The 14,554-nt window shown below is 37.9% G+C and overlaps 1 protein-coding gene across 2 annotated transcripts in view; it reads left to right on the top strand.

Annotated features, from left to right (window-relative positions):
• Nucleotides 1-14,554, top strand: part of PRKCQ (protein kinase C theta) — a 102,144-nt gene that overhangs the window by 30,011 nt on the left and 57,579 nt on the right. For both annotated transcript variants that reach the window (XM_065900388.1, XM_065900379.1), the window contains exon 11: nt 2,216-2,389. In XM_065900388.1, the coding sequence (XP_065756460.1) occupies nt 2,216-2,389 (174 nt within the window). The remainder of the gene's footprint in view (nt 1-2,215; nt 2,390-14,554) is intronic.

Raw genomic sequence — 14,554 nt, 5'->3', positions numbered from 1 at the left:
CACAATAACCTGAACCATAGCAGGCTCGTCTGGTGTTAATCTGAGTGTAATAGGCAATTTTTACAGCCCGTCTTCATTAGAATTTAGCATCAATTAATGTGTAGTTTATAACCTGTTTCCAAAAATTGAAAGCACATTAGAGAGATGGAAATGGCTTTTTTTTTTTTCCAGCTTCTTAGTTTATGGCTGGTTTGGGGATGTTTTATTGAAAGAAGCAATTACCAAAAGGGGACTTTTAATTGTTAAAGAAAAGCTTTTCTTTGTTCCCGTGTGGATTTTACTTTTCAACAAAGTTAAGAAGACATTAAGTTAAGCCTATATGCCTTAGTGAATAACCCAAGGGACAGCTGAGAGCTTCAGGTATCCTCTGCTCTGTGTCCAAAGCAGTAAGCCCCTCACCATCAGGACCCCGGATCCCTGCACTCTGAGGGAGCTGCACCTTGGGGCCCAAGGAGAGGGGGATGAAGCACCAGAGCAAAAAGGGGCAGCCATATCTCCTTTTCTTCCAACACTAAGAATACTCAAACTTGCTTTTCTTCTTTCTTTTCACTCTATATGGGAAGTATGGTTCCTCATCAAAATGGTAGCCCCTGTATTCTGGTTCTCCATCGATTTTAGGCCCAAGAGAGCAAATTGCATGTTTTCTGGGGATATGTATGTACATCATTCATTTGCCTGAATTCTCATCTAAGCTCTACCCCCTCTATCAAGCCAGCTACCCCACAGTCATGTGTCTGCACTGTGTTATGTTAAACACAGACACGTGCATTTTCACTATTGGTGTAACATCATTAACGTCAACAATCCCTAAGAGTCACTGAAGGAAGCAAATGGCAAGTGGTTTTTTTTTTTTTTAAGTATAGTTGATTTACAATACTAGTGTCAGATGTATAACATAATGATTCAGTAGTTTTATAGATTATACTCCATTTAAAGTTATTACAAAATAATGGCTGTATTTCCCTGTGCTATACAATATATCCCTGTTGCTTATTTTATGCATAGTAGTTTGTATCTCTTAATCCTGTACCCCTATATTGCCCCTCCCCCTTCCCCTCTTCCCACTGGTAACCACTAGTTTGTTCTCTATATCTGTGAGTCACTTTCTGTTTTGTTATATACATCCATTTGTTTTGTTTCTTAGATTCCAGTAACTGTCATTTAGAAAGCATTTTACAGTTCCCAAATCACTTTCCCACCTGGTATTTGATTTTCACAACAGTCCTGTAAGTCAGCAGTGTGTTGATAGTTACCGCTTTTACACATTCGGGAACTGAAGCAGCCCAGAGAGGTTAATTTGCCCACATTCCCACAGCTAGTAAGTATCTGTGAAATGAGGCCTGAGCTGGGGTTTTCTGTCTCCAAATGCCATGTCCTCACTCCTGTCAATCGTCTGTGGCTGCATCATTTGAAAAAGTGAAAGTTGGTGAAACTCTCCATTACATGCCATCTGGTGTCCTTTAAAGCTTATAAGATTCATGAAATCAAGTGGAAGAAGTAAACTCTGGAGTGAGATTTCCCACTGAGTAGCTCCATGAATTTGAGAAAGTTACCCTTTGAGCCTAGTTTTTAAAAATTATTACTATCTATCTGTGTTGCAGTGTTCTGAGCTAAGAATTAAATAGATACTAAAATTAGATAGCACATGTGAAGTACATAGCAGAATGTCTGACACATAGTAGGTCTTGAAGATAATATTAGTGTCTGTGTCATCAGAGGAAATGCTGTGCATTCTATAAGCACATCAGGAAAGCTCAATTCCTCACATATTCTTTCTTTGCCTTGAAAAAGTGCGTAAAACTTAGAGTAAGGTTTTATGCTCATTTTCAGTGATACTTCAAGAACAATCAAGTCCTCCTTCCACTACTTGCTGCTGCTTCCTTCAATACGTATTTGCCTCTGAATGTTTTTATAAACTTACTCAGGTCCCTGGGTAGACAGGGCACACTTTTTTAAATAGAATTTCTCAGTGGCTGAGAATAACCCATCCAATTGCACCATAGTTTTGTGAAACCCTTTGAAAGGTAGAGAGAGGATGAAACCCTTCTGTATCATCCCACACCTGTGAAGCTCTATTTGTCTCCATAAAGAGGGTGGAGGAGGATTGGAGAAGTCGTCTTTTCTCACCCAGTACATCTCTCTCAGGACTTCGTGACTCTTCTTTAATGAGCGTGAATCCAAATTCTAAAATAAAGTGTCTTCCCCTTCCCTCTAGGTCTTCCTAGCAGAGTTCAAGAAAACCAATCAATTTTTCGCAATAAAAGCCTTAAAGAAAGATGTGGTTTTGATGGACGACGACGTGGAGTGTACAATGGTAGAGAAGAGAGTTCTCTCCTTGGCCTGGGAGCATCCGTTCTTAACGCACATGTTCTGTACGTTCCAGACCAAGGTAAGACTATCCTTCATCTCTACCTCTCACCCCAGTAAATCTGGGTGCTCCTGGCAGCCCTCATCTGGAGACATGGGATACTCTCTCCGTATATTTCTTCTTTACCTTTGAGTCCACCTTCCATCCATCCAAATAAGTTTCTTCTGCGCTAAACACCATTGAAATACTACTTAGAATTTTTTAATGTAGTTGATCGGGAAAGGGCCTTACTTCTGGATTTGTTTGTTTTTTAGAACTTGGTTTAACTTATATAAGCAGTATGTGACTTGCTTAACAAGGCAGTGCTTTGTGGGAGGGAAAAAGTGACATCTGTTTATTCATCTACCATATGTGTATTTGAAGAGATGAAAGTTGGAAAAATAGATCAAAACCTGTGTGCACTGTTATTTTCCTTTATAAGGCCAGTAGAAGATCATTCTTTAGGTCCGAGCTGGCTTCATCAGTGAGGCCCTGAGCATTGTGGTAAAAGGGTGAATTTTGTCAGAAGTGTCTCCTATGGGAGAATTCTCCTCCTGATCTCCTTTTTCCTTAAAATTAAAAAAAAAATTTCGTTTTTGACTCATTTTAGAAAATTTGGAAAGTGCTTATATGCTCAGAGAAGAAATCATTTTAGAAAATTGATTTTAGAAAATTTGGAAAGTGCTTATATGCTCAGAGAAGAAATCATTTTAGAAAATTAATTTTAGAAAATTTGGAAAGTGCTTATATGCTCAGAGATCATTTTAGAAAATTTGGAAAGTGCTTATATGCTCAGAGAAGCAAATCATATGTAATCCCATCACTTGGGTATACTCACCGTTAATACTTCTAAGTTTATCCTTCTAGATTTTTCCCCCATTAGATTTTTAAAGGTAAAAATAATGACCTACTGTAAATACCTCCTGTTCTGTAACTTGCATTTTCAACACTCTCTACATTTCCTCACATCTGTGGATATTCTACAATTTATCTAATTAGGCTACTTCTAAATTTTGTTCTGATTCGAATAACACTGAAATGAACATCCTTGTAGTTCAGTCTTCCTGCACAAACATAATGATTTTCTGTCTTTATTTTTCTACCCTATTTGACCCTATCCCTGTGTATGTAGCCTAGAATAATAAGCAGACCCATGTGGAGCCATATGGTTAAGGTCCAAAGAACATGAGGAGTTTTTCTCTTGTTCTGTTTCAAGCCTTGATGATAATGTCCTACCTTAGGACAAGTAACCAAGGACCTCAAGATGCCTCCAGCCACAGAAGGTGTTAGTGGGGAAACTGGGAGTCAGCCAGAAAATGTGGACGGTCACTAGGGGTTTCATCACCACTTCTCCAGCTCCCGGTAGCTTCTCAACAAGTGTTTAATTAGGGAATAAATGAATAAATATACTTGGCTAAAATAAAGAGAAACCAGACCATGAAAAAGCACTCAATGATCATATACTGTATTCAAAGCCTTGTGAAGGATATAGAACGAATACAGTTCCTGACCTGGAGAATTTCATACTATAAAAAATTAAAGAGGCAAGAATGACACTTCTAACAGTGGTGAGTAATATTAATTGCAGAATGCAGACTCTAAGCACCAGAGCTGAGAAAACTAGAAAGTAGAATTTGAATAGAAATTAGAATAGGCAGAAAGGGTCTTGGACAGCAGAGGTGTAGGGGCTATAAGAAGGCATGAAGGAATAAAGGGATTATGATAAGCTCTTTAAAAGTAGGCTTATGTTTTCCAGCAGGAAGGAGTTTGGAATTTCTGATAAGGAGGGTTAGAAAGATTTCCTGCTAGAAATTTCCTCCTGGAGATCGTAAATATCTGCTGGTCTGGGATGGTGCAGATATTTTACTGGAAGACAAAGTAAGCAACTCTGTCCCACTCTCCTGGTCTGTGTTCTAGATTTGCTGTGGTTACTTACAATCTCATTTTTTCCTCTTGAAATATTGTGGGACTTTTATCAAAATACTAAATACACCTCAGACCAGGCTTCTAGGGGCATTATGTAATCAAGTTTCACTCGGCACCTTTCCCTGCTGTTTTTATATATTTGTTTGTATCATTGTTTTCGTACCGTGTAGGGAAGGCTGTTGTGAATCCCACTTTGCAGAAAATAGGTATGTTTCCTTCTCTGATTGTCAGTTAGAGCCCCAGGCAGAGTTTGCTTCTTTCTCTGTTGCAGGAAATGCTCTTAAGATTTCAAGCCTATGTAATGCTTTACCAAAACCAGAAAAGTAAATGCATGAGAAAAAGTGTCAGAGAATGTACATATCAAATGTAAAAATGACTATCTCACTACTTAGATTTCAAGGAATTGAGTCCTTTTAGAAATAAGAGATGGGGGGGGGCAGGGAGAGGCAAAGCTTACATTATACTTTCTGAAGGACCCTGATTTGAGATGTCCTGATTTTTAAATTTTATTCATTTTTTATTGAAGTATAGTTGCTGTACAATATTATGTTATAGGTGTACAATATAGTGATTCATAATTTTTAAAGGTTATACTCCATTTATAGTTATTATAAAAAATTGGCTAGATTCCCTGTGTTGTACAATATATCCTTGTAACTTATTTTATACTTAATAGTACTGATTTGTTCTTCAAACCTTGTATGTCAAACAAAATAACCAAATGCCACAAGTGAGTGTGAACAGCAGCAATCGATATGAATCATGATTTCCTCTGGGTGATTCTTTAATGTAGTCAGTTGGGAAAGGGCCTTACTTATGGATTATTTTCTCTGCTTGCTTATTTTTTAGAATTTGGTTTAACTTATATAACAACGAGGATTCCAAGCATATGTGACTTGCTTAACAAAGCAAAGATTGCTTTGGCTCTTTGGGGTCTTTTGTGGTTCCATACAAATTTTAGGAACATTTGTTCTAGTTCTGTGAAAAATGCCATGGGTATTGTGATAGGTATTGCATTAAATCTGTAGATTGTTTTCCGTAGTATGGACATTTTAACAATATTAAGTATTCTAATCCATGAACACAGGATATCTTTCCCCATTTCTTTGTATCATCTTGAATCTTCTACATCAGTATCTTTTAGTTTTCAGACTACAGGTCTTTCACGTCTTTAGTTAAATTAATTCCTAGGTATTTTATTCTTTTTTGATGCAACTGTAAATGGGATTGTTTTCGTACCTTCTCTTTACGCAGTATACAGAAATGCAACACATTTCTGCATATAAATTTTGTATCCTGCAACTTTATTTATAAGGTCTAATATTAGTTTTTTCACAGTATTTTTATGGTTTTCTATGTATAGTATCATGTCATCTGCAAATAGTGACAGTTTTACTTTCTTTTTTCCAATTTGGATATCTTTCGTTTTCTTGTCTGATTGCTATGGCTAGGACTTCCAATACTATCTTGAATATAAGTGGTGAGAGTTGGAATCCTTGTCTTTTTCCTGATATTAGAAGAAAAGCTTTCAGCTCTTCACTATGGAATAAGTTGTTAGCTGTGGGTTTGTCATATATGGCCTTCACTAAATATGTTGAAGTGTTTTCCTTCTATACCCACTTTGATAAGAGTTTTTATCATGAATGGATGTTAAATTTTTTTTAATGCTTTTTCTGTTATCTATTGAGGTGATATGGTTTTTGTCCTTCGTTTTGTTAATATGGTGTATCACGTTGACTGATTTGTAGATATTGAACCATCCTTGCATCTCTGGAATAAATCCCACTTGATCATGATGTATGACTCTTCTAATATATTGTTCAATTTGGTTTGTTTATATTTTGTTGAGGATTTTTACATCTGTATTCATCTGGGATATTGGCCTGTAATTTTTGTGTGGTGTCTTTGTCTAGTTTTAGCATCATGGTAATGCTGATCTCATAGAATGAGTTCAAAAGTATTCCTTCCTCTTTAATTTTTTTGGAATATTTTGAGAAGGATAGGTATTAACTCTTTTTATATATTTGGTAGAATTCCCCTGTGAAGCAATCTTGTTCTGGACTTTTGTTTGTTGGGAGTTTTATTTTTTTCTACTTATTCAGTTTCATTACTGATTATCAGTCTGTTAGATTTTCTGTTTCTTCCTGATTCAGTCTTGAAAGATTGAATGCTACTAGGAATTTATCCATTTCTTTTAGGTTGTGCAATTTGCTGGCATATAATTGTTTATAGTTGCCTCTTATGATTCTTTGTATTTCCGTGGTGTCAGTTATAATTTCTCTTTCATTTCTGATTTTATCTGGGCCATCTTTCTTGATGAACGTGGCTAAAGGTTTATCAGTTTTCATTATCTTTTCAAAGAACCAGCTCTTAAGTTTAAGTGATCATTTCTACTGTTATTTTTTGTCTCCATTTCATTTATTTCCACTCTGATCTTAATTATTTCCCTCCTATTAACTTCGGGCTTTATTTCTTTTTATAGTTCGTTTAGGTGTCAAGTTCGGTTGTTTGAGATTTTTATTTCTTGAGGTAGGCCTGTATTTCTATGAACTTTCCTCTTAGAACTGCTTTTGCTGTGTCCCGTAGACTTTGGAAAGTTGCATTTCCATTTGTCTCAAGGTATTTTTTATTTCCTCTTTGATTCCTTCAGTGACCCATTGGTTATTTAGTAGTATGTTATTTGGCCTCCATTTGTTTGTGTTTTTTGCAATTTTCTTCTTTTGATTTCTAGTTTCATACCATTGTGGTCAGAAAAGATGCTTGGTATGATGTCAGTCTTGTTGAATTTATTGAGACTTGTTTGGTGGCCTAACATAACCTACCTGGAGAATGTTCCATGTGCACTTGAAAAGAATCTGTATTCTGTTTTTGGATGGAATGTTCTGTATGTCATTTAAGGCCAGTGTTTCTTTATTGATTTTTCTGGTTGGATGATCTATCCATTGTTGAAAGTGGCATTAAAGTCCCCTATTATTATTGTATTACTTTCAATTTCTCCCGTTATGTCTGTTAATAGTTAGGTGCTTCTATGTTGGGTGCATAAATATTTACAAATGTTAAATCCTGTTCTTAGATTGACCCCTTTATTATTATGTAATGTCCTTCTTGGTCATTTGTTACAGTATTGTTTTAAAGCCTATTTTGTTGGCTATGAATATTGCTACCCCAGCTTTCTTTTCATTTCCATTTGCATGGAGTATCTTTTTCTATCCCCTTACTTTCACTCTGTGTGTGTCTTTAGGTCTGAAGTGAGTCTCTTGGAGGCAGCATATAGTTGGGTCTTGTTTTTTGTTTTTAATCCATTCAGCCACTGTGTTTTGATTGGAGCATTTAGTCCATTTACATTTAAAGTGATTATTGATAGATATGTACTTAGTGCCATTTTGTTAACTGTTTTCTGGTTGTTTTTGTAGCCCTTCTCTGTTCCTTTCTTATCCTCTTTGCCTCTTTCCTTGTGGTTTAATCATTTTCTCTAGTGTGATGTTTGTGTTCCTTTCTCTTTATTTTTTGTACATCATAGGTTTGTTTTTTTTTGTTTTTTTGTTTGTTTTTTTTTGCGGTATGCGGGCCTCTCACTATTGTGGCCTCTCCCGTTGTGGAGCACAGGCTCTGGACGCGCGGGCTCAGCAGCCAGGGCTCACGGGCCCAGCCGCTCCGCGGCATGTGGGATCTTCCCGGACCGGGGCGCGAACCCACGTCCCCTGCATTGGCTCTCAACCACTGTGCCACCAGGGAAGCCCCATCATAGGTTTTTGATTTGCAGCTACCATGAAGTTCATCTCTCTCTCTCGTATATGTATATGAGTTTATTTTAAGCTCAAAGTCACTTAAGTTAGAATGCATTCTAAAAGCACTACATTTGTACTCTCCTTGCCAACATTTTGGTTTCTATGTCATATTTTACGTCTTTTTGTGTATCCCTTCACTTCTATTGTAGTTATAGTTGATTTTACTACTTTTGATTTTACTACTTTTAGCCTTCATGCTAGTTTAAGTGGCTGTTCCACAGCCTTTCCTATATATTTTCCTTTACCAGTGAGATTTTTTCTTTCATATATTTTCATATTTCTGTTTATGGCCTTTTCGTTTCACTTACAAAAAATGTTAAAGGGTCTTCTTTAAGGCCAGTTTAGCAGTGATGAACTACATTAGCTTTCACTTGTCTGGGAAACTCTTGAGCTTGTCTTCAATTCTGAATGATAACTTTTCCAGGTAGAGTACTCTTGGTTATAAGTTTTCTTCCTTTTAAGTTTTTTCCTTTCAGCACTTTATCATGCCAAAGGGTTCACTTGTAGGTGACTAATTGCTTTCCTCTTGCTGCTTTTTCTTTAAATTTTTGCCATTTTCATTGCAATGTGTATTGGGGTATATCTGTTTGGGTTCATCTTGTTTGAGACTCTCTGCTTCCTGGGCCTGGATATCTGTTTCCTTCACCAAGTTAGGGAAGCTTTCAGCCCTTTTCTTTTCTCCTCCTGGGACCCCTATAATGTGAACGTTAGTAGGCTTGATGTTGTGCCAGAGGTACCTCAAACTATCATTTTTAAATTTTTTTCTTTTTGCTGTTCTGTTTGGGTGATTTCCACTCTTCTGTCTTCCAGATTGCTGATCCATTCTTCTGTATCGTCTAATCTGCTATTGATTCCCTGTAGTGTGTTTTTCATTTGTTATTGTAGTCTTCGGTTCTGATTGGTTCTTTCTTATATTTTCTGACTCATTGTTGAAGTTCTCATTGTATTCCTTTATTCTTCTTTCGAGTTCAGTGAGTATCTTTATGACCATTACTTTGAACTCTTAAATCCAGGTAATTTACTTATCTCTATTTCATTACGGCGTTTTTCCCAGGGTTTTATCTTTTTCTTTCACTTGGGACATATTCCTCTGTCTCCTCATTTAGTTTGACTTTCTGGTTTGTTTCTATGAATTAGGTAAGACAGCTACATCTCTTGGTTTTAAAGGTGGCCTTGTGTAAGGAGCATCCCCTGTGTGGGCTGGGCAGCTTTGGCAGGCTGGTTGGGTCAGGCTCAGCCTAGGGGTGAGAGGGGCTGGAATTGGAGCAGGTATTGGCCAGGGGGCGGGGGGTGTCTCTGGGCAGGGTGTCCTGTGGCCACCCTGGCAGGATGGCTGGAGCAACATGAGCCAGAGTGGCCTAGGATATATACCACACCAAAGCCACCCCAGTAGCATGGCTGTAGCTAGTGCAGGCCTGGGCATGCTACGGTGGCCTTGGCAGGCTGGCTACAGTGTCTGGACTGTTTTTCCATCCATGCACAGCACCTCCAACCCTGGAGAGAGTTCCAGCGGTTCCCCATGTGTTTGGCAGATGCTCTAAGTTTAGTAAATGGATTTCCTTCAAATATGGTCTAAAGTGTCCTTTAAATTGCTGGGGGTTTTTTTTTCTCACTGTGCACCAAGGTGGGCAAGTCTGTGCACAGGCCTCTCAGTGGTATCCCTCTCTACTGCAGATCACTGTGTCAGGGGTGTTTCCTGTTGATGCTGGGTCTTGGTCCCTCTGTCATTTCTTGTGCAGAAGCTGTTCAATCAGCTCTTTGTTCTTCAAGAGGAATTGCTTTCTGTGTAGGTGTACATCAGTGTGTCCATGGGAGGAATCTTTTAACTGTACTCACTAACAAATTAAAATCTATTAGAAACAACTTAATCATAAAACCTTGAAAATACATGTCATAAATTACTTTAGAAAGTCACTGTTAAATTAATTCAACAAATGTTTCTTGTTGACCTGCTAAGTTCTGTGTTTCCCCAACAGAGGCAAGACTCAAACTATATGGGGATTAAATTAGAAAACTATTTCCTTTTGCTACCTAATTCTAAGTAGTAAATAGAAAAAAACAAGTTCTAGCTTGGAAGAGTAGTATTCTGCTTTCTTGATTTTAAGATACTGTCAATAATTAGATGCCCTATTTTCTTGATACACAAAATTATTTTAAAAACTAAAGCCATCTCCCAATTTCAGAATTGTCTAAATGTGAATTAACATGTATGTCAATTAGAAATTGCATTGGCTGCTAGTAACAGGGATAGAAAATAACAATGACTTACATGAGATAGAAGTGTTTTTCTCTTCATATAAAAGGAGTTACATAATACATGGTTCAAAGCAAGTATGACAGTTCCATGGTGTCAGAGGTCCAGGAACTATGTGCTCCCTGTTCCATCATCTACTGTACTGAGTTCCCATCCTCAAGGGTACTCCTCAGTCCAATATGGCTGCTAGAGCCCAGCCCTCACAGCCACATTCTAGGGAAGAAAGAACAACCCCATGCCAGCTTAGTCTTCTTTCTTAAGTCGCTTTTCCAAAAGGCCCACAAAAAACTGCTGCTTACCTCTCTCTGACTCTTCTATAGCTGTAAGGAAAGCTGGAAAGTTGAATCTTAAGCACACTGTCATCCAGAATAATTTTTTTTTTTACTAAGAAAGAAAGGGAGGCAACCAGCCATTTCTGCTCCAACATATATATTAAAATAAAGAAAATATGATTAAAACTAGGTTTACTGAAGCCTATTTTGTGCCAGATAGTTTCCTAGGAACTTTAAATATATTATCTCATTTAATTCTATAAACCCAATGAAGTAGATATTATTATTCTATTTTACCTATGAGAAAACTGAAGCTAAGAAAGATGAGCCTTGCCTTAAGGCCACTCAGCTGGAAACGGGAAACAGCATTCAGTCTTACCATATGTCTTTGTCCAGATATGGGCCTCCTATATATTCATACCATGTCTTAGTGACATGTTATCTCTGTAGTATCTAAATGTTCACCTACAGGGGAAAAAAACACAGAAAAATAGTTTTCCTCTCTTTTTAATTATGCTAGATTAAAAGTTCAATAACTCAAGTACACAAAGTTTCTCTGATCTATCTCTGATAACCCTAGGTGAAAATAACAGGGTTTGGAAAGAAAACACAAAATTCAACTGAGTAAATTTAGAGATCGAATTATCTTTCTTTCAGCAATTCATGAATTGAGCAGCATCCGTCTAGCAAACAGAAAGGAGCTCTGAGGACCTGTATGAAATGGAAGACTTAAAGGCAGAAAGTAGGGAGCGACAAGGAAAGAGCAGATTGTTTCAGTCAAGGTCACCTTCCTTAGATGGATGTCCTCACTGGTGCTGATCAGGAAGTTCCAGACTGACTGGTTAAGATTACATTCCTGGGGATGTTTGGAATTGCAGTTAGCTTACATATTAAGTGCCGGTTTGGAGATGTGGGCTTAGCACAAGTGATTCCATTTGGGGACTGTTGTCTCTTTTCTAACAATCACACCCCCTCTTTTGCCTCTTTTGATCAGACCCTCAACTTAACTGGGAGATGTGATCAAAATTTAAGGTATTAGCACCACTCCCAGCTACCATTCTGAAGTTCTCATGGTTTTTGATGGTCCTTTGTGTGGTGTTCATAGGTCAGGATGTTTTTTACTTAATTGGTGGTATTCACAGGCCACAGAGTTCAGGGTCACAATTTCTAAGTCAGTCATTCTCTTCATTCCTTTCTTGAAGTTCCACTCTTAGGAAGATCATTTAGTTGGTGGTCAGTGGCCGCAAACATGAATTTAAAGCCTTTGAAAGAATACAGTATTCCAGGGAGATCACTATGATTATGAAAAGTAGGATAATTCCCAATATCTGGAGTGCGCTTCAGCCCCAAGACCCAAACTAATCAAAACCAAATAAGTCAAAGAAAGACCCCATTGAAAGAGTCACCTGTTTAAGGCAAGTGGCTTGTTCAGTATTTTTATGTAACTGAGCCTCAACTTCCCCAGAAGTGTTAATCCAGGTGCAACAGGTTGCCTTGGCCCTGACAAAGAAAGGGTTTGCTTCCCCTTAGCCTTGTGTCCCTTTCTTTGTATACAAAGCCTGGATACAAATTTCCCCAGGTTTGGGGTTATTAACCAGAGAGAAGGAAACAGACCAGAGGGTCTCTAACGTCATGGATAGATCAGAGTTTTTGATGATAAATCCAGCAATCTAAAAGGATACCCCCACACACACCCAAGCAATGGCCTGGGAGATATGGATGATGATGTTATCTTTCCAGGCCAGTGCTAGAGTAAACGCAGAAGAAGAGAGGATGTCAAGTTTAGTTGTCCAGCAGTCTACCTCAACATGGCTACTTCTCAGTTTGATTTTGAGGTCTTCAGTGTGTGTACAGTACCCAACATCAGGTGGGGACTTCTTCAGTTGTGAGATACGTACCCAAGGTTCAAGCCCCTGCAGGTTGGCGGCCATCAGGTTAGTGAGGAAGATCTGGTAGAGTCCCTTCCAAGGAGACACAAGGGCAGTCTTTGTTCTTAGTGACTCCAAATCAGAAGGGTGGGAGAAAACTGGAAACATTAGTTTGTTAATTGACAGAACTAGAAGAGCCAGTTAATTGACAGAACTAGAAGTATTCAAGATCCAATCCAGTTTACAGGTATATAACAAAACCTCAAAAACAATTACCAGGATTAGAATCTAATATCTACAAAGATACAGTTTTCCTCTGTATCATCACCATTTTTTTAACCAAAGATACTTACAGTAAACCTAAGTCGTTTGCATTGAACTTGGCCTGATTAATTACATAAGTGCAGCAAGAATAGTGGCTGACCATTTAAGCTCTTTTAAAAACTGTTTCCTAGAAAGGAATCTCAGAGTGAACTCTTAAAGCTTCTGAGGCTTTAAGCTAAGCCAAAGTCTCACAGTAAGATTTTACCTGCAATACCTATAGCTTTGGGTGAATTTCTCTCTTCTTGAGGTCCAAAAAATATCCTGAGTTTCCTGGAACCTACCAGGAAATTACCTTTCTTACTCACCTGGTTAGTTCCCAGGAACCTTGGTACCAGAGTACCAGTCCAATTTTTCCAAGGGACTTTACTGACTCCCTAAAGTCAACCTTAGTTATTTAAATCTGTCTGGTCATATCTGAGTCTATACACATCTCTCTCACATATAACGTTCCAGTCAAGGTCTGGGTAATATAACCAGTGTATCCAATTGTGTCCTGTTACAAAAACAGACTCACTGAACTTAACGTAAATAACTATTTTTCCATAAAAAGAATACTTGAGAGTTTCTGGATTCTGGAGGAATCAGAAAAAGTAAATGTTTCATCTTTGTTTACAAAAGTATACTTTACCTAATTATAAGTCATGATAACTCAAGAGAAGTCTCAAATCTGGAAAAACAAAACATTAAAGTACCAGCAATATTTCAAATAAGTCATAACAGTTCTAATCATCGTCCTCAGTTCATTCAGTCCTGTGTTATTAATTCTTGTTCTGCTTGAATCCAGTTTTTTTCCATTAGTTCTGGGAATTTGTACCCAGTTCAGTTTTGTGATGTAAAGTTATCATTAACCTGTGTTTGCCATAGTTCGCTCCATAAATCTCTTCAAAGATGAGGCACTTTTTTTTTTAACATCTTTATTGGAGTATAATTGCTTTACAATGGTGTGTTAGTTTCTGCTTTATAACAAAGTGAATCAGTTATACATATACATATGTCCCCATATCTCTTCCCTCTTGCATCTCCCTCCCTCCCACCCTCTCTATCCCACCCCTCTAGGTAGTCACAAAGCACCAAGCTGATCTCCCTGTGCTATGCGGCTGCTTCCCACTAGCTATCTACCTTACGTTTGGTAGTGTATATGTGTCCATGCCACTCTCTCACTTTGTCCCAGCTTACCCTTCCCCCTCCCCATATCCTCAAGTCCATTCCATAGTAGGTGTGCATCATTATTCCCAACTTGCCCCTAGGTTCTTCTGACCAATTTTTTTTTATTATTCCATATATATGTGTTAGCATACGGTATTTGTTTTTGTCTTTCTGACTTACTTCACTCTGTATGACAGTCTCTAGGTCCATCCACCTCACTACAAATAACTCAATTTCGTTTCTTTTTATGGCTGAGTAATATTCCATTGTATATATGTGTCACATCTTCTTTATCCATTCATCTGTTGATGGACACTTAGGTTGCTTCCATGTCTTAGCTACTGTAAATAGAGCTGCAATGAACATTTTGGTACATGACTCTTTTTAAATTATGGTTTTCTCAGGGTATATGGCCAGTAGTGGGATTGCTGGGTCATATGGTAGTTCTATTTGTAGTTTTTTAAGGAACCTCCATACTGTTCTTCATAGTGGCTGTACCAATTCATATTCCCACCAGCAGTGGAAGAGTGTTCCAGCAGTGGAAGAGTGTTCCCTTTTCTCCACACCCTCTCCAGCATTTATTGTTTCTAGATATTTTGATGATGGTCATTCTGACCGGTGTGAGGTGA

The sequence above is a fragment of the Phocoena phocoena genome, chromosome 2, assembly GCF_963924675.1.
Source record: "Phocoena phocoena chromosome 2, mPhoPho1.1, whole genome shotgun sequence".
NCBI lineage: Eukaryota > Metazoa > Chordata > Mammalia > Artiodactyla > Phocoenidae > Phocoena > Phocoena phocoena.
This window is presented reverse-complemented; position numbering and strand designations above follow the sequence as displayed.